Source organism: Corvus moneduloides, chromosome 6 (genome assembly GCF_009650955.1).
Source record: "Corvus moneduloides isolate bCorMon1 chromosome 6, bCorMon1.pri, whole genome shotgun sequence".
Taxonomy (NCBI): Eukaryota; Metazoa; Chordata; class Aves; order Passeriformes; family Corvidae; genus Corvus; species Corvus moneduloides.
The window spans coordinates 8,152,824-8,173,483 of record NC_045481.1 but is presented as its reverse complement, the minus strand read 5'-3'; the positions used below and the strand labels follow the sequence as shown (position 1 = coordinate 8,173,483).

Genomic DNA, 20,660 nt, shown 5'->3' with positions numbered 1-20,660 from the left:
GATATAAGCTATGTGCTTGACAAAGCTTTCTTTTGTGCAAATCAACAGCCCAGTGCCACCAGGCAGACCAACAGCCTTGTTTCACACATGGCATTGATGCCGTGCAAGCTCCATCACTCTTCCCTAGGAGCACAAGAGAAAAAAGGCTGCTAGGAGTGGCAGCAGAATCTGTCAGAAGCCTTTCCTAATTCAAGAGGCTAAGTTTTTTTTTTTAATTTCCCATTTACATGTAGAAATTTTAAAAATCCCCACCAGCAAGTATCATCTCTCACCATTTGTAGTAACAGCTCACTAATTCAGAATTCATAATCTTACAGGCACCTTTTCATTTCTGATGTCTCTCATTACCTTAGAGGATCACATAGAGGGGGAACTTATTGTATTAACCTTTAAGTGACGCATACTCAACCAATACCTCTTTGGACTAGCAAAGAAATGACCATGACATTTAGAAAATAAAGCGTTCTTTTTATTATTATTCCTTTTTTTTTAAATTTTTTTTTTATTTACCAGGGAAGCGAAGCATGAGAAGCTGAATTAGACTGAGACACATTATTAAAGCAATAGGGAGACAAGCTAATTTTACAGACTGGTCTCTGCAAAGTCAGACCACTTGTAGGTACACATCAGTTCTGCATGGTGACTGTGCAAGTTTCAGCAATACCCATTCTTACATCTGCTGAGCCAAGATATCAGGCTTGTAAAAGCACATAAGATTTGGCATAAGTTTTAAGAATGTAATAAAACAGGATATATATTTCTGTTTAAATGCTTAACTCCACAAATGCCTACTTACCTAACACCTTTCCTGTTAAGCCAAGTAGTCTCTATAAATTGTTTTAACTAGGCACAGCTTCCTCAGTAAAGGAATGCACACAGCTAGATGCTTTGTACAGTAATATAGAGTTATAAATACACACATGTGCATTTGATAGTTTAACAAATGAACAAATTATACTGATTCCTATCTGTAACATGCAGACTGATGCACACTAAGGAGGTGGGGAAGAGCATTTTAAAAATAACTGAACATGAAATTGCTCATTTAATGAAAATGGAGAGTGTGGGGGCAGAGGGGAACACCCACAATTGCTCAAACCTGTGGGTTTTCAACACAGTTCAGAGCAGTTTTGGGAACATTTCCCAGAGGAACAGAAGATATTTAGTTATTCCTATCAATGCTGATTTTGAGAGTTTATAAAACTCTCAAACTGCCTGTTTTACCCTTAGGCATCTGCTGTCCAGTTCAGTGGTTCACACACAGAAAAGCATCAAGAAAAATTACCTGCAGATTTATAATTTTTGAAGGAATCTCTGATACTACAACAAACACTACCACATAAGCCAGATTTATTTCACTGTGAGATATGACAGTTTGTATCTATATTTGGATCCTCCTGAATCAGCATTTATTACTGCAATACCTATGAGTGATCTCTCAATTAAGACACGTAGCATTGGCTTCTCTTTGGTCCAGCTGTATCCTGCAGACTGAACTTGCGAGTGCCTATATGCTATTTTGTCCTTTAACACGAAGTTATTAAGTGAGAAAGCAAAGTTTAACTACTACAGCAACTACAAATTATCTTATGCCAAGTGTAATACAAAGAAACATTTTCCAATTCATTGAAAACTCACACCAAGTGCATGGTTTCGTAAGATGGAGCCAATAAGCATTCAACTGTTGAGTTTGCAAAATTTAGCAAAATGATATGATCTTTCCTCAAAGCAGATGATTCTAAAGCACATAAGCTCAGTGGTCTCCTTATTCTTGAGGTGATACTCAAATGTTCCCAACACCTCCTTAGCACCCCCACCTCCAATCCCCTTTCCAGGTTTGAGAATCTGCATCGGAGGTAAGGTCACTCATGGGAAGGCAGAGCCTGTCAGACACAGCAGGGTTCTCTTTTCATGTTCAGCAACTTGCTTGGTTCAGATCTACAGAAAACAACCACGTTACTGACAGATGTCTTCCCTTGGCACGGCCATGGCAACACATTCCAGAAACCAATCCATATTTTCCCCCTTCCCTACTCCCTGCTAGCTTGGAGCTTTTCCCCAGTAGCAGCTTCTGATGGTAAACATTTGTTATAATAAAATCATAGGCTATACTCTAATTATCCCTTTCCCCCAAAAAAGTTTCCTAGGAAGAAGCTTAGTTATATACACTCTAAACCGAATGTGCTGGAAGAAAAGACCACCATCCCATGTTGTATTACATTTTTTGTTATTTAAAAAAAGCCAAGGGGAAACCCTTGGTAAGAGTGGAGCATATTAATTATGACAAGACATCATGACATACCAACCAGTGAGATTTAAAGGCCGCTAATAACACTTTTTGTAGTAATTAGTGCAAGATAGTTATCCCATAAAAACAAATATTTGATGGTAGACTTCAATGATAAACAATTCACTTGATGACATTTACATATAAATACACATAAATAAAAACCTACATCATTTAGGTTTGTAGTTAACAAAAAGTATGATCTGAAATGAATTAAATGTAATTGTATATAGCTGGATCAGAGCTCTTCCTATAATGATACTCAAGTATGTGGGGTATGAAAAGCATAAATGTACAATTCTCAATTTAGTAAAGTACTACTCTATGAAACAGAATAACGAAAACAGCTCTTACATTTTAATGCCAAGTATAAAATTGTATATTTACATTTACATACACTTTACTGAACTACATGGGGTAGCTCATGGTAAAAAAACATCCCTTTTTGAAAATCTTGCAAAAAATATATCAACTGCAGATATGATCAAAAGTTACTAAGTTAGCAGCTGACATAACATCTGTAGTAAAAAATATATTTTAGGAAAATACCTGGAAAAATCTAAACACCAATAAACACTTTAAAACTATTTTTGAAGTAAAAATTGTAGCAAAACCCAAAGAAGCTAGCAAGGATAACAAGAACTATTGCATACTGCTCTTTAAGAGCCATGTAGCGACTTAAAACAGAAGCAGCAGGTATGGTAGTTTTGTGGTGGAACAAAGTGGAAACCAGAGGAAAATAGGAAACCAGTTATCCAACTTCCCTCTCTGTTATTTCCATTTTTACGGGAGAAGTATAATAATATGAGAGAATCCCTCTCCCTGAGGATATCCTCCACCAAAGGCTAAAACAAATTGGTAAAAGGAACCCAATTTCATGAGCCTTGGATCCCAAACGTAGAAACATTTACCGTATGTACTTACAGTTCAGTGGATGATAAATCAGATTATTACACTACAACTTGCAGGTTAACTTTAAGAGTTAACACTATTTTGCAATATGAAGTGCTTCTGAATATATATATAATATAGAGATATTTGTAAAATACTTGTGCAGATGTGATAGAACAAACCATGGAAATTTCTTTCTCAAGTTTTTTCTTCCTATTAACAGATCTTTACCTCCTACACAAGGAGGTTCAGGATTCAACAAGGATTTCCACAATATGATCAAGGTCATTAAGATCAGATTTACAATTAGAGTTAGAAGCTGTATTTGTTGGAGAAGAAAATGTTTCAAGACTATCACAGTGTCCCATTTTTGTGTTGCTCATCATGCCTGTTAACATAGTATCAAGATCATAGTAAGAATTGTCAACTTCTGAAAACAGATCCTCAACAGAATTAGGACTTTTATTCTCCAGTGTCTCAAATATTTGATCTAAAGATTTTTGAAAGTTTCCTTTATTTTCTTGTGGATTCTCCATTTCCCACATGTTGCTCTGCAGGTTTCTTGGTGCTTGCACTGAAGAGGCTGTTGACATAGTTTCTGAACTATCTTGTGCCTGGTCACTCTCAAAGTCTTTATTGAAAGTACCATAGCCTGGAACATGCTTTCCCTCAGCTTGATCCCGAGATGAACGACAGAGGATATCTGTTGAAACAAGACGATCCAGGGATGCCTGCCCTGTACTCTGTGTATTTATCATTTGCCAAGTCCCATCTTGAGTCATTTCCTCTTGGATCTGCCGTACCGTGTTGGCTATAAGTACTGAACGACAAAGGTTGGGTTCAACCAGCATGTGACACAGCTGAAGTTTAACCAAGGACATGTCTAAAAGTGACTGCCGCTGGAGATTATACGAAGGAATAGCCTTAATACCAGCCAGAGTCCCTTCAATATCTTCTTCACCATCAAAACATTTTCTCTTTAATCCTCGCACAAACATCGTGTCCTGTTAAAAAAACCAAACAAATAAAAAAAATCATGTAGAACACAAACAGCTCAAGAAAGAGGGGGGAAAAAAAGAGACTAAAAAACAGAACAGCAAACTTTCATCTTTTATTAAAAAGCAAATTCTTTTAAAATAGAAACATCAGAATTGTCATACCATGTTCTAGAATGGCCAGTGTGGTACAACAGGGGTCAGGAACATATGGACCGAGTCCCAAAGGCGACATTCGGGAACCAGGGGTGAGCAGGTCCACAAGGCATGGCATCGGAGAGAGGCAGGGGCTCCCAGCTCCTGGCTCCCATTAAGCTCCACACTTGATGGAAGTCAGGAGCTGCTGCCTCGCACAGAAGCAAACATCTCACCGGCTGTATTTCACCTACTGGAGAGGCAGTTTCTCCTCGCTCCTCCCGAGTTTCTACTGGCATGCTTAACCTCTAATTTTGGAAATAAAAATACAACCTGGCACACCATCTTTAAAAGATTTGACCCCTCCAGAACATTAACATGCCTAACAGAGTAATAAAAAAAAAACAAACATGGGCAGCATATGTGAAAAGATTAGCTTATTTTGGCTACAAAGAGAGTAATATCTAGATTTGTTCCATGTAACTTGAGACATTCAGCAGAGGTGCCCAAAGCAGTCCTTCCAGTTTCCCTCCTTGAGTGAGTAAGCGAACTGCGTAATTCCAGTGAGAACTGGGCAAGTCCAGTAAGGATAGTCACAGTCATCCTCTGTATGGGCTTCTGTACTGCTTTCCCAGCTGACTGTAAGACAGCAAAATTCCTGTATTCCTAGTTTAGGTTCACCAGCTAAAAATACACAGGGTCCATGCAGGCTTCTCAGTATTCACACCTAAAACCCCTTGCTGAATTTTCCAAGGGGTGCCTCTCAAGTACCAGCCTCAGCTCTTCCTCTGAATTGCACTAATTTTGACAACAGTGCCCCATGCAAATATTGCAGCTGGTCCCTTGAAATACAAAGTAACTTTTAAAAAATGCAATATATATCACTTCTTTTAGTCTCATAAGAATTAGGCTGCAAATGAAAGCTAGTACCTGATCTTCACATTTATGCTGCTTCTTTATTTCCCTTCTAAGACTTCTGTCCCTAGAATTCTTGCTTGCCCAATATTTGGGAATTTTTTTTTCAAGGTAGTGACCCAAACAAAACAGTCTTTCAACTAAAAGCCGATAAAACCAAAATACTATTGCAGTGTCTTTCTATATCATTTCCAATTTTCCTTGATAAGCCCTAAACTCTGCCTTGCTTTTCTGGTTGCTACGGTACATTCTACATATTTTCAAGGAATTCTCTCTCAGCTTTTTCAGAGACACTAAAAATCCACCAAAGGGCAACAACACTGTTCCTTTTAAAATACATTACACACTTATCTACTGTGAAAACCTGGGGATAGCACAGTAGCTAGATAAACACTTGGTCTGACTCTGTACAACACTTGTTACATTGCTGTATATATCCATGAAATAACCTTCTTTGGGATTTGCTGACTCTTAAAAGATTTCTTTCCACTGAAGGTACAAAACTCTTTATAAATCATAATGTGCACAGACTACAATATAGAATGAACTTGGTCTTGTGGTCATTTTTCGTAACTTCTTAAAAGCTATCCATGGATTAGCAATGTATGAAATACTTCGGATGTTTCTTCTAAAATTATATCCTGAAACCTAACACATTTGCACTACTCTTGTAAAATACAACACACATTGTTGCTTGATAGTTCCTTTTCCAAATTTTAGACATTCCTGCAAACTTCCTATCAGAGGATATCCTATTTAATTTTTCCCACATTTGTATGTACAGTAATTTCTGAACACACCCTCCCCCCATGCGAAACAGCCTCTAGAAACATCTTTTGGGACTGCGTACAAACCACATATGATTACATCATCGAACATTAAACACTGTGCAGAGTTTGAAGCTTCTTTTATTTCAACTTACATTCTTGTGATGAGTAATTAAAACTTCAATTGAACGTTAACCTGGTTTTCATATATCTACAATTTGGCATTCAAATGCCTTCTAAGGCACACCAACAGAACAGAACACAGGAGAAAACTTGAAAACCTCAATACATCACACACACTTGGGTACCTAGAAGCAGAGGAAAAACATTTATGGATTCTTAAAGGTAAACCCTTCACAGCATTCACTGGATTTTTTCTAAAACTTGCTTTCAATTAGTATCTTACATCATAAAGCCACTTCTTTGTCATCACAAAGTACCAGGTTACAGTTTCATTTAAGAAGCAAAAAGTGACTTACCAGGAATTGTGCTTGATGCAGTCCTTCCTGTTCTCCCATGCTACTGAGCAAGAGTCCATACAGTAAAAGTGAGAGCACCACCTAAACAAGCACAAGGAAGCAGGATGTCAGGCAGGGACAGGAGATGCAGAACAAAATAGTTTTGCTTCAGTATCTCTATCCTGTGTGATGTGAGCATCATTCCCACAAACATGAATAGTGCTATTAAACCCAGTGCACAGTTGGAGCACAAATGTGATTTGGCCAACAATACCCCCAAAATATGCAGCAGAAGGAAAATGCCAGTTTAATTCCAAGTCCTAGGCTATTGCCCCGACCTTTGGACCAGCCTCTCCCTTATGCCTTACACCACTGCCATTTATAGAGCAAACAAAAGTTTTTCATATGAGCATTAAATATTAGGTGCGCACAAACAAAAGGTAATGAAAGCAAGTCATCCTTACTTTTATTACAAAACTATAGTTTTCACCTTTGTTATACAAACCCATGTATATCTCTGTAGCATCTAGAGAAAATGAGCTGGCACAAACACAAAACTGAAACATAGCAAAACATGAGAGAATTTTCCTTTACCATCACAGAAACTTTATGACTAAGATTCACTTTGCAAGATGACAATAACGAAAGTAATGACAATAATTAAATTGCTTTAACTATAAAGGCTGAGTTTTTAAAACACATTTAAAGCATAGCAAGATTTGATATATCAAATACAACTTCCCATCACATGCAACAATTCCCTTAACTACTGAAACTAGAAAGAATGTTATTCCAACAGGCTACAGAAACTTTTGTAATAAAGTATGGAAACAATTCAGATACTTTTCTAGGCATGTCTGTGCAGTACAAGAGAGTTCCGTGTCTGCAACTGAAGTGCATACCTAGAAAAGAAAGAAGTAAAGAGGATGCACATGGACATCTGCTCTTATTTTCTGTTTTGTGTAGTAATAAACAATTTTTCAAGATTGCTTGCTCTCAAATGTGGGGTGGAAGAAGACAGCTGACAAAGGACTTGGGGGTGGGAGTGCAGAAAACATGTTTTTCCTCAAGAAGCTCCATACTCATTAAAATACCACAATGGAAAAACCCCCCACCTTTAACATTCTCAAGCCAAAATGTTTTGACTTGATCCCAGATATTCAAACTAAATGATGTTATGTCATGGAAACTGTATTTCAACCAATTCATAGTCTCATTTTCTTTTATGGACTGAGCTCACAGCAACTTTAAAAACAGTATCTTAAGGCATCTGAACTGCAACTTCAGTCAGACACCATATCAAGTCAATAAACTATTTCTTATTTCTGGCAAACACTTTATAACACTATAAAATTTCAGAAGTTTTTGCTCCCCAGGTATACTTTCAAAACATTCTATAAACTAAAAGTGATCTCTTTGAAAGCCTGTGTCTGGTTACTATTTGAATCCCAAAATTTCTGCTTTATTGGAGGGTAGGTGACAAGGGCATAAACCTAATTTTAAAAAACCCAACCAAGCAAAACCCACCAAACATCCCCCCTCCCCCCCACCGCCAATAACTACAGGTAAAGATGGTGCAATCATGAGAAAACCAAACTGGACTCTTTTCTGATGCTATTTAGTATATCTGACAATTTTAGAGGGAGAGGCTGTGGCTGTTAGCCTCCCAAAATAGTGGACAATACAGGAGGTGACTGTTGCCATGAGTTCTTGGTAAAAGAGCCATTATCACATCCACAAACTAAAAGACAGGAGATGCTGGCAGACCAGTCCAGTCTGTAATCCATTTACATATTACAGAAGGAAAGTTTTCTCATGCAATATAATAATGTGTAAAACCTGCTGCATGTGATTCCAAGTTCTTCCCTAGGGCAATAACCAAACCATGTGGACCTCTGTTAATATAAACTTGAAGAATATGCCCATCACAGCAGTCACTTCTTTGGATTCTATAAACTGGCATTATGTGTGCCTCAGAAACCAAGTTCTCAGTAAAAGCATACTAACTTCATAGTTATTATCATATGTAGTTAAAACCTTGCACACAAATGACCTCCCACAGACTTCTCTGCATTATCTCCAATAAGCACTCATCTCAAGAGAATGCTAAATTTGAAACTTAATTAATTAAAATCTAAGTACCTTTTCCTATTGATTTACATATTAACATACTCAAAAAGGCATTAGCCATTGTGTAAAACCTTTTGATACATCAGAGAAAGACTGCTGCTGCTTCAGTCAAGATGTTCAAAATCCCCCGATAATTTCAAGCAGCATCTTTCTCTGTCCAAGAGGCAGTATCTGGACTAGCTACATCATCTCCTTTCTTCCACTGCTACCCCAGTGTCATGAGCCCAAACTTTGTGTGTTCAACTAAACTGCTGTTTGAAACAGCTATGCAAAAAAAAAATGCTGTCAAGGAGACAACAGCTAGCTGCAGCAAAATGCACTAGGAAAAAGCAAATTTTGTGGATTTTTTGTTTTTTAATAATAGCACAGTGTTATATAATTCGTAAGTTTTGCTTTTAGGATAGACAAATTCCCCGTCTGCTTTACAAATAAGGTGCTGGAAATTTGATCCAATTCGTATTAGAGCATCAACTTAAGACATTCCAGGTTCACACTCTATTCAGACTCATATAGCGATATGCTGCCAAAGATACAGTTAAGTACTTAAGGGAAAAAGCTGCTACCCATTAGTTGGAGTAACAGAGAAGATAGGGAATTTCAGCAGTGCTTATCTTTAGGAGAAAGCAGACAAGACCTACCTAGGCCAGTGCTGGAGGTTCAGTGAAGCACAGCACTGCTTTTTGTGCAGCCGTAAGTACAGTGATGATGGTTAACAGAGGAAGGCAAGAAGGGGCCGTATCTCCCCTCTGCCACTCTAATCCTTCTCCACTCCAACACTGGCTTTTCTAAGAACCGTGGGAACAAACCAAAGCTCTGTGTAATAGTGGAGAAAAAGACTGAAAGACAGCTACTCCTCTTTCAGACACGCACGTGTGCCCATATGGTGGTGTCGAGGTACAAGGTGGGATGCGGACACAGCAGAGGGCTGGTAAAGCCAGAAATATCGCTATTCGGACTGGAACAAAGGCCCCTATAAAGCACTAGGGTCTGCCCACCCCCGGGGCGCAGGGAGCTGGCAGGCACCTCTCCGGCACTCGAGAGATTCGGGAAGCGGTTCCAGCACCCGGGGAAGGGCAGGCTCGGCGGATGGGGCAGGAGCTCGTGAAAACGCAGACGGGGCCCGGGAGCGCTCAACGCGGGGGAGGCCCGCAGAGCCGGGGGGAGAGGCGGGACCAGGGCGGGGAGCGAGGGGGAGCTCCCCGGCGGTGGGAGGGCAGCGGGGTGCCCGGGGGAGGCGCGGACGATGAGGGAGCGCGGCTGCGGAAGGGACCGAGCAGAGGAGGAGTGCGGAATGGGCCCCCTTGTCCAGCCCGCCCCGGCCCCCTCAGCGCTCCCAGCGGTTACTCATCGCCCCGCGCTCCCGCCGCCATTTTGAATCGACTCCGTCCCCTCCGCGGGTTCCGCCGGCACCGACTTCCCGCGGATCCGACCCAGCCCAGCCCGACCCAGCCCACCGTACTCACCGCCTTGCCGCTGCTGTCGCCGGCGCTCACCCGCGCAGGAACCCCACTCCGCTCCCGCCTCACCGCCCGCTCCGCGCCTGAGGGACGGGCGGGGCCAACCGGCCCCGCCTCCCCCCGCCCGCCATCTTATTGTCAAACCCCACAAAGGGACCGGCGGTCGCCGGGGGCGGGCCTTCCCCGGAGACCACGCCCACCAGGGAGCGGCGGCGGCTGCTATTGGCTACCGCCAAGCCGTGAAGGCGCCTCTCGCCGCTCCGATTGGCCACGGCGCCCTTCTGTCCCGCCCCCGGGCTCCGCCCCTGGAGGCTGTGGGGTTGCCATGGCGGCCGGGCCCTTCCCCTCTGCCGTGAGAGGCTGAGGGAGGCGGGGGCGGGGGCGAGGCGGGGCCGCCCCGATTTCAAACCGCAGCCAAGGCCCCGCGGCGCGTCTGGGCTCCCGGCCACGGGTTCCGGCGGGAACAGGTTCAGACCTGGCCGCACTGCAGCCCGCGGGGAGCCGTGGCGGGGGAGGGGGAGTCTTGGCCGCCCTGGCCCGGGCGCTCCCCGCCGTCAGGCGCCCCTTCCCTCAGGGCTGGGGAGCCCCGGCGCTGCGCCCCGCGGGGGTGACAGGAGGCCTCAGGACTCCATTAGCAAGGCCTGTGGCATTTCCTGTTCGGGCCCGGCCGCCCAGCCCCGGGCCTCGCAGTCAGAGCGAGGAACCCGCGTCCTTGGGGCGGGTGTCTCACACCCCGCGGGGAGCCGCTGTCTGAACACGAGTCAGCAGTGAGTGCCCAGGTGGGCAGGAAGACCAGTGGTATCCTGGCGTCTTGTCAGGAATAGTGCGGCCAGCAGGACCAGAGAAGTGGCCATTCCCTTGTACTGGGCATGGGTGAGGCCACACCTCGATGCTGTATCCATTTCTGGGCCTCTAAATTCAGGAAGGGCGTTGAGGTGCTAGAGTGTATCCAGAGAAGGGCAACAGAGCTGGGGAAGGGTCTGGAGCGCAAGTTTTATGAGAGGCAGCTGGGGGTGTTTAGCCTGGAGAAGAGGAGGCTCAGGGGGGACTTTATCACTCTGCAAGTCCCTGACAGGAGGGTGCAGCCAGGTGGGGGTTGACCCTTTCTAGGTAACAAGTGACAGGACAAGAGAACATAGCCTTAAGATGTGTTGTAGCGGGGTTAGGCTGGACATTAGCAAGAAATTCTTCACAGGAAGGGTGATTAAGCACTGGAAGGGGCTGCCCAGGGAGGTGGTGGAGTCACTGTCCCTGGAGGTGTTGAAGGAAAGACTGGATGTAGCACTTAGTGCCATGGTCTGGTGGACAAGGTCCTGTTTGGTCACAGGTTGGACTCGATGATCTCAGAAGTATTTTCCAACCTTACTGATTCTCTCCTAAAGCTGCTGCCACCCTGCTGAGCAAAATCCCCTCCCCAAGCCTTGCTCGCTGCCGTGACCCCAGCCCGATGCAGCTGCACATCTGCAACCACTTAGGCCGCCCCAGCGCCTCTCGGTCGCTCTCCCGGCCGAGCAGCTACGTGCCGGCTGCTCCGGAGCAGCCCGAGGGAAGGAGGGGCGGCTGGCCCGGGCTGCCCGAGAGCCGCAGAGGCGGCAGCTGCTGCCTCCCGCCCCCGGGGCGCGGCGGGACGGGGAGGGGAAGGAAATGGGGACAGGATGGGCTAGGCAGCAGGAGTTGGAGGATCGGTGAGGCTTGCGGCTGAGGAAAGGCTGGGAAACAGTAGAGCTGTAGCTTCATACAGTAAGGCAGGAGGAAATAACACTTCCATAGCAAAGCAAGATCTGCATTTGGGACAAGACAGGTTGCAAAGCGCAGTGTTTCTCCTTGTTTAGTTTCTTGCACCAGTCTTACGGCATCATGGTTAAAAGCACGAGTTAAAGCTGTGCAAGAACGATGCCAGAAAGAGAGATGTTCTTGTGCTCTATTCACCTTAACATTGAATGTCCTGAGTTGGAAGGGATCCACAAGGATTATGGAGGTCTCAGCTCCTGGCCCTGCACGGGACAATTCCAAGAATCACACCATGTGTTTGAAAGCATTATGCAAATGCTACTTGACCTCTGTCAATCTTGGTGCTGTTGATTTTTTTGTTGTTTTTATTTTATATATATATATATATATTTGTTTTAGCCCCAGTCTTTAATAAGGATTTGACTTGAGAAATAAAGGCGTAACATCAAAGCACAAAACATAGCATGGGATCTGATTAATAACTTAAGAAACTCAACTAAAGCAGTCTTAGCATTAGGCTTTCACTTCACTCGGGTATTTATTTCAAAATCACTGTATGGGAAGCATTTAGGTGTTCTCTACCATATTACCCATGCTTGCAGCAAGCAAGCAAAGTTTCCACATGCAATATATATACTGTTAATACATATTTGTTGCATTTTAGTAACATTCTGGGAGGGTGGTGGAACATTTCCTTGGAAAGCAGCAGTGAAAAGAATACCTTGTGCAAATCTGCTACTGCAATGCCAGTAGGAGTCAGGACAGTCAGAAAAGAAAGGTACCAAAACTTACTTTCCCATTCTATTTGAACCAGTTGTTCTCAGCAGAGACAAACATTTGCTGTGGTGTTGCCATCAGCTTCTGTAATTCCCAGTTTGCTCAGTCATTTCTTGTCACTTCATCTGGCTCTTCTTTGTAGAAGTAGCCCCAAGTTCATTTGCAATTTCACAGTTGCCTTCAGTTTGCTCAGAAATCTTGGCTCTCTCACGAAGCTGCACATTCAGGTAGTTGTTCATGCCTGAAGCCTCTACACAGGCTGGTCATCCCCCAACTGGGTGGGCTGTGTGTTCCCTTTTGTTCTGGCTGCTGAATCATCTTTTACATCAGAGAGCATCATTGGTATAACCAGAACCACACCATACCCTTCATGATTATGGATCATATTCTTGACCATGGTTACCTTGGCAATGTCATAATATTCATCTAAGAAGTTGTAAGTATTCCCTCCTTCCAGCTACATGCCATTGTTCAACAGAGTGCATGCACTACCTGGCATCACACAGATCTGAGTTTTTTATTAATAGCTTGGCTGATGTCTACACTGTTATGCCTCTGGTTTCACATTGTAACACACAATTCTCCAGGGTGTTTTTCCCGTGATGGACACTTTAAACCACCTTCACAACGTCATGTTGCACTCACTTCAAACTGGAGATCCTTACATTGGCTTCTGTACAGTCAAGAATGGTATCTCCTTTCTCTTGGTGTTTTTTTAAATCACAGTATCTTCTCACAGGCCATAGCCTTTGAGTTCAACTGGATCAGCACTGCAGAACAAGCCCTCTAGAACACAGTGACCAGGACAGATGATGACTGTGTATGCTTCCTAGAAGGCATTTACAGCTGTCAGTGGATCATGGTGAAACTATATTTCTAGGTGTTCACCACAACCAGCTACAAGCCCAGAATCACAACACATTCTGGGATGTCAGAATGCAACCTCATCAAGGCTCAACACGTCACACAAAGTAATCCAAGTTATCCTTCTCCTTCTTCCCGTCCCAGTCCTCCAGATGCACTGGTAGAGGAGCCTGAGATGCTGTACAGCTTGTGATGTCTGGGTTGAACTCCCCTGACTCATCACACACAACCCACAGCTCCTGCATTGGTATCTGGTGTCCCTTAAGCTTCAAGGGTTCCTGCTGTCCCATGACTCACACAAGAAAAGCTGAGTTGCACAGCTGCTTTTCAGAGCTGAGTTCTCCATTCCAGCCACTCCCACAAGAACCTCAGACAATTTGTATGCCAGATTTCCTGCCATCCACATGGTGCAAAGACTTTGTACAGGTACTCAGCTGTGAATTCTGTCACCTCAGAAGTTTTGCAGTGTTAAGGAAAAGTTTGGACCTTACGTTCTGAGGCAGAGTCAGTCTATTTCAGCTCGAGCTGGTGCCTCTGGAGAGGGATCCTAAACAAAGAAATCCCTGGGCCTTTATATTCTCACAGTCTGTGCACCTGATCTTCATGTGCTCTTCCTGTGCCCAATGGTGGTTTATGGTCTGGACTCTTCTAACACCTCATGGAATTCTTCCTCCATGTCCACGTGGGCAGGCCATTAATTGATCTTATCTTCCATCCTGGAGCCCTTCAGGATCTCAACCCTTATCTGAAGATACCCAGTCTTTCTCTGTTTACTCCCCTGCTCAGCTGTCCATGCTAACAAACAGTTCATTTAAAGTTCCTTGACACCAAGTTTTGAACAGGACCCACTCATGCTAAACTGTCAGCAAGTTACAATTAAATTTAACCCTAGACAATTAATTTCTAATATTCTATAAGTGAACTTTATGTAATCCCCAACGTGCAGTCAGCCAAGATGCAATCCTGGTAATCTCCAAATTGCTCATGAAACAAAAGATGATCAGTGTGAAAAATATCTGGAAAAAGTACATTCCTGTTGGGCACAGTCTTTACTAAAGCAGTGGCTGGTTTGTCAAGACTACCACAATCACTCCAGGAGCCAGCTAGCTGTCAGGAATGAGGCCACACTCCATTTAGAATTTTCATAATATTATTTATTTCACCAATAGGCCAAATTCTTGTATTCCAATTTAATTGCCCGGAGCAGCAATGATTGGACCCTTACAGCCGAGCCGTCTATTTACCCACGATAAAAACCTTCTGCACAGACCGCTGCCACGCTCTCCTGTGCAGGAGCACACCTTTCTCTGATTGTGCATCGAGTTTTATACCCCTTTAGCCCCTCCCAATTCTGCCTATTGTCCTGCCCCCAAGGTCTGGGGTGATTGGTGAGGTTCTAATAAAAGTCTCTTGAGTTGGATCGGGTCTAGGAGTGAAGTATTAGGACACTTCATTGGTTGTATTCTCCGTCCAATAGCTTGGTGGTTGTCAGGGGTTCGATTTCTGGGCTGCCCCTCCTTTGGTGACATCATCTGGGTCTTTGGCGGGATGGCTCCTCATTGAAATTCAGGGTTGCCATGGAGCTACCTGCAGTCCTAACAGTCGGTGATTAAATTTAGCTCTAGGGCAAGCACTTCCGGGGCTTCTCCTGACTTGATTTTTAAAGATTTATTAAAAGAGATATAGTTTTAAAACACTATTTTAAAGTCTTTAAAGTCTTAACATTAATAAACACATTTAACCAGTAGGTAACTCTTATCCTGAACATTTAAACATTATTATAAGTGAAACTTAAGGTTGAAGTAGAACTTGGAGTGGGGGTATGAAACTCGAAAAGGGGAACAGAACATGAAAGAGGTTTACCTTGAGTTTCATAAACAAAATTAACACAAACAATTAATTTTTCTTTGTTGATGCGGAAGCCATTTATTTCACTTATGACACATCACTCCAGACACTTGGCATCTTCCTGGAGCAGATCTGGGCTCTGCTGCCTTGGCTGCTCCCGCAGGCCACCGCCTCCCACAGCTGGCAGCAGCAGGGCCTGACTGTCCTCCCACGCCCCCCCGCCAGCCCCAGCTCAGCAGGAATTCAAATAGGTATTCCCACAACAAATCTTGCGAGAACCTTTGAGCCTCCATGGAGGCCCCTTTCGAGGCAGTATGGGGGCTGTTCCCTGGAGGATCATAGCTTGAAGAACTTCATTTGCATTGCTCTTTCTAGTGATAGCATCATCTATACAGAGTAAGATACTTACGTCCCCTCTCCTTATCCTTTTTTCTTTTGTTTCTGTGTAGCTACAGTGAGAGGATCTTGATGTCTTTGTGGTTTTTTCCCCCCAATAACCTCTCCAGTGAAGCTGGAGGATGTCTATGGCTTAAGAACTACATCATCTATGTTTCTGACTAAACAAGTGAAAGAAAAATTGTGAAAGATCTCCATCTTCTTTGAAAACCTGAGAAACTAGCGATGTCTCATTTGATTATTCTCAGCACAAAACAACTCTCACATCTGACATATGTGAGAAACAAAACTCGAAAACTCAAAATGGAAAAATCTGGACAGACCTTTGCAGAACAATACAGCCTGAAGTATTTACTAGAGAGCTCGAAAGAGATGTCTGCAAAACAATCTGACAGAGGAAATGAAAATGAAGAAAGTAACTGCATACAAAGAAAAGGAAAAGAGTGAGGGAATTACTGGCCAGGATCGTCAGGAGAGGTTTAAATCAAAAGGTAATTTAGAGCATGTACCCAAAGCTTCTAGACGATTGGGAGGCATTACACCTAGTAAGACACTGCAGAGCAGCCTGCCTGCTGAGGAAATGAATAACATGGGTGACAGGGAAAATAGTGCAAATCAGCTCAGCAGGCTTCTCCTGGGAAGCCGGGTCACCACTGACACGCAGCAAGATTTCCAGAGCGAGTGGAAGTTCTGAAGGGATTTAAAAGCACTGGCAGCCTGTATAAAATATGACTGGGATGCTCTCTTTGTCTGAAACAGGAGGCACAGGGCTGGCTTAACATGACAGGAGCAGGCATTGCCTCGACCCTTCCAATTAGGTCCAAGGCATAGATCCATCCTTAGCACATGGAGGGGGTTATTTGAGCTGCAGCCCCAGCCTCAGAGCAGGAGGGCCGGGTCGAGCGGAACTGCTGCCCTGAGCCCTCTCCCTTGGCCGGGCAGCGGCTGCCTTGTGCTCGGTGGAAGAACGGGCTTGGCTTCAATCCCGGAGAGCTGCGTGTGCTCCCGCCGTGCCGCCTCCCCGAGCGGAGCATCCGCGGCTGCGGGAGCTGTGCCGGCAGCCAGCTCCGGCTCTCCCATCGCACAGTCCGCCTGCTCTGCCGGGAGCCCTGCCTGCCTCTTCCTCCGGCGGTGGCTGGTACCGGCTGGTGTGACCTGCGTGCCATGGGCGTTGGAAAGCAGCCACTGCTCCCTCCCGCCCAGCCCCCTTCCTCCCCTTCTGGAGCAAGGCTGTGCTGGGCTGTGCTTGATGCCTCGGGAGCTCTGCTGCTCCTTTCTCAAAGCTGCTCAGCCCCTGCTGGGCTGGCCAGACTTTCACACATTGGCTGTGACGGGAAGGCTGTTTAGAGCTGGATAATGTTTATAAAACCGCAGAAATTAACAGAAACTCAGTGTCCAGGAGCAGGGCTGAAACTACCCTTTTAAAAGACAAAAAACCCCCAATCCTAACAAAACCAGACATGACTCAGCCCTGAACTGGAAGCTGTGAGCTGTCGCCAGTGCAGTGCTGTGCTCTGGCTAGTGACTCTTTTTGAGAGACAAGGTGTGTTAGCTCAAGCTCTGTGCATTACCAGCACAACTGCCTGTGGTTTGGAAGAGCTGTTGGCTGGGATCCCACTGGTTCAGAACGGGGACAGAGCTTGCTTGCCTCTGCCTGTTAAAGACAACGTGGACTTGTTCTGAGTCTGTATTGTTTCTCTCATAATTACTGTTCGATTAAAGCGTTTAAGATATGTTTGTCTTTTTAATTTGGCTCTAGAATAGGGCGGGAAGCCCACTCCTAGTATACATAGTTTCCTTTAAGCCCAACCGGGCAAATTCTGATTACCTCTGAGATAGACAGTACTATGAATCAGTCCTGAGTGCTTCTGCAGACAAGCACATTCCTGCAGCAGAGCTCTCCTAAAAAATCCAGAGGCAGATGGAAAAACAGCTAAGGAGTAATTAAATGTGGCTGTTCCTTAAGAAACATGCCTGTAGTAGCAGCTCAGCTGGGCCCCATAAGCCAGGTACAGGATACAACCTCACTGCTGCAGTCTGCAGTCACAGTGCACTGGATGTCAGAGAAAGTGTTTTTGTATTGTTGAAGTGTGTTATTGTGTGGATCATCAAAGGTGGCTGGAAGTTCTGTTCAGCCTTCAGTGAGGATAAGCTGCTCCTTCACTGCTCTGAGCCTGGATGTTGCTCCTACTTGTAGGAGGGGTTAGACAAAGAACAGTGGGCAACTGGTGCCTGTAAAATAAACCAAAAGGTTTGTAGTAAGTGAGCAAACATTTGTGGGCTAACTGTATCTTGATGTTGGATGATAATGATGCTGGCATAAAATATTAGTGGCTTCCAAAATGAGAATAGCACAGTCAGAGCACTCATCACCCCAGCTAATCCATGCGCCGGCTAACACGTCTGAACATGGCAGTGTTGGCTCAGCTGGGGGTTTGAAAAACTGAACAGTGGTAGTAGGCAGGTGATGGGAGAGGGATGTGGCTGTCAGCACAACAATGGCAAAGCATTCCGTTCTTAGGCAGAAATCTCTCTGCCTCAGGCCACCAGCCTCAGGCCTTAGGTTTTATGGCTGTGGGTATCTGATCTATCTACTAGGAGGCCATGGGGATTAGAAGTGACATGAGCCAAGAAATGAGTTCTTTGTTAGAACTTGTACAGACTAAGATACTCCATGAGCTAAAAGCTGCACTGCTGTTTTTACCCAAGCCAGCTAGTAGCTTCATGGAACCAATAATAAATTGTGAAGAAGAGGTATTAGACTTTTGATTGCAGGAAATAGAGTGGAAACAGGACACAGGGAAGCAGTTAGGCTTGCACTAGTCCACTAACTCTCTTAGTCTGCCTGGCTAAAGTGGTTTTGTTGGAGTTAAAGACCCCTCACAGACAGGTAGCTGTTGAAGTCAGTGACCATCACTTTCCTCTTACAGTGGAAAGGTGCTGAAAGAAAGTGCCCTCATCGCAGTATTTGTTTATGCTCTTCAATCAGCAGGGTGTGACAAAATAAAAGTAAAAAGAAGTGTTTTCAGCAAGATTTACAGTTGCCAGCCAATTCAGAGAAGATGTTTTCCATGGCAAGTGAGAAGTGTTGTAGTGGACATCGGCAGGGAGGAACAAAGCCTGCATAATACCAAGTTAATGACAAAAGGATCCGCTAGTGACAAAGAACCATGCACTGGACCAAACAGCAAACGTCTCCAAATAATGCAGCAGCAGTCAGCAAAGATGGATTTTAAAGTGCTGAATGTTGTTTGGGCCTTTATTTTAAGGTAGCTCATTGTGATGGTTCTGGTTTACGTTTGTGAGGGACAAGATTGTTTTGTTGTTGCAAAAGTGCTGCCTTAGAAAGGATTTTTAATAACTAGAAGAACACAGCTACTTGTTAATAGGGATTTTTTAAATGTATGTTTTGGACACTTGAGTGCCATGTTATCTGGTGCTGCTTAAAATATATGTTCTGTATCTAAGCATAAATACCATAGGCTATGACAGTTGCTATAGTAACTAAGCATCTACTATTAAATAGCACCCACAGGCTGAAAAACCATGTGCAGCCTGTCAGTACACAAGGTATTCCTTTCTTTGCAGCCAGCTAAGTACAATATTTTCATCTCAGGAGCTAGTCTGTTTCTAATTAATGTGTTTGTGCTGGTCATATGAAGATCTTTTCTCCCCCATCAGCTCTACCTTCCTTTGAAACAGCAGATACTGTAAGAACAAAACAGCCTGAAGTGGTTGCAAGCTGAAGAAGTTAATGAATAATTCCTTTTTCATATATTCTTGAACATACATTAGAGAGTGACTTTCAAATCTTTTATTCCAGATTTGAGCTTGCACCTTTGCTGTTCTGCATCTTTTGATATTACAGTGTTTTGCTCTTGAAACCAGCCTTTCAGAAGGCACCGTGCTGTTCCTAGAAGCCATATCCTTGAAAATTACAATACCAGTGGGAAACTAATTTCTGCAGTCATGGCAGACTGGAGAATTATAATTCAAAAGCACAGCTAAAACTAAAAAAACTTTTAGGAATATGTGGTCCAGTTATTTCTTTTTAAGCTTGCCTTAAAGTTGGTAAGCATTTGGACCATGAAATCTAAGGGGAAAAAGTAGAAAAATATAAACACTGAGGTTCATGTGTGATAATAATTCTGGTGGTTGAGACTTCAGTAACAAGCTGTTGACAGCATTAGTTGTTTTACATTTTCCAAACCAGAAATGTGATTTTCTTCATCAATAACAAGGAGGATAAAATTTAACATCAGTAAGAGAAATACGCTGGTTATAGAAATGAATGCTTTGTCTGCAAGTTAGAATGGCCCTCTGTGAGCCTTAAAGAGTAGAAGAAGGCTGTGATGGCTTATTGGAGTGTTTGGATTGTTTCCAAATTTTGTTTGCGTCTCATGAATCAATAGGTTAAAAGGAAAATGTACTGTAGCCACAAATTATTGCTGATGTTGATTTGCTGATAGCTTATCAGAATTACATAGTCTATAAAAATATAAATTATAGTAGGACCAAAACAATTATAGTTTAATAAGGGTATCAAAAAGTGAGGATAAGGAGTAGGTAAACTAGGGCATGAAAAGGCATATTAAAAATGTGATTTTTTTTTCCTAAGAGAATGATTGCTAACACCTGTGTGCCTTCTCTGTTTAAAGGGTTAACCCAATTAGAAGCATGGCTATGAACACAGGTAACAGACTGTGAGCTGGTCTTGTTCTCTGCTCCAGTCCTGCCCCTTGATGGAAATGACAGCTTTGACTTTTGTAGCAATACAGGAATGTTAACTCCTGTCTCCTGGTGGTCTGCCAGTAGCCAGTGGTTTCCCAGCAATCATTTCAACTTGTCTAGTATTAATGGAATAATAAATCTTTAATTTGTGTTACTTACAAATAGCACTGAATGCCAACAGACTTGGGATAAAGTCGCTGGAGCTGCCGTGAGCAGTGGTGCAGGATGTTGTGGAGAGTGGTTTGTCAAGGCAGAGAGGAAAGTGGGGCTCCCCAAAG

At 43.7% G+C, this 20,660-nt stretch overlaps 1 protein-coding gene and 1 pseudogene across 5 annotated transcripts; both read right to left on the bottom strand.

Moving 5' to 3' along the window:
* Nucleotides 1–491: 491 nt before the first annotated feature.
* Nucleotides 492–10,166, bottom strand: CDCA4 (cell division cycle associated 4). Of its 5 annotated transcripts, XM_032112322.1 has the most exons (6): nucleotides 10,042–10,166; nucleotides 9,217–9,391; nucleotides 6,470–6,550; nucleotides 6,146–6,298; nucleotides 4,339–4,616; nucleotides 492–4,182 (listed from the first exon to the last, which is right to left on the bottom strand). In XM_032112322.1, the coding sequence occupies exons 5-6, from the start codon at nucleotides 4,339–4,341 to the stop codon at nucleotides 3,427–3,429; spliced, it is 759 nt and encodes a 252-aa protein (XP_031968213.1). In that variant the 5' UTR covers nucleotides 4,342–4,616; nucleotides 6,146–6,298; nucleotides 6,470–6,550; nucleotides 9,217–9,391; nucleotides 10,042–10,166; the 3' UTR covers nucleotides 492–3,426. The 5 variants fall into 5 exon arrangements, with proteins under 5 accessions (XP_031968213.1, XP_031968214.1, XP_031968215.1 ...); XM_032112323.1 differs by lacking the exon at nucleotides 6,146–6,298; XM_032112324.1 differs by lacking the exons at nucleotides 6,146–6,298; nucleotides 9,217–9,391.
* Nucleotides 10,167–12,202: 2,036 nt separating this feature from the next.
* LOC116445908 lies at nucleotides 12,203–15,295 on the bottom strand (annotated as a pseudogene).
* Between the last annotated feature and the right edge of the window lie 5,365 nt (nucleotides 15,296–20,660).

What these genes read in the sequence shown, in the direction of transcription:
- CDCA4 (XM_032112320.1), bottom strand. An exon ending in TGCATCAAGCACAATTCCTG is followed by an intron (nt 4,183 to 6,469) that starts GTAAGTCACTTT and finishes TTTTTTTAACAG; the next exon opens with GACACGATGTTTGTGCGAGG.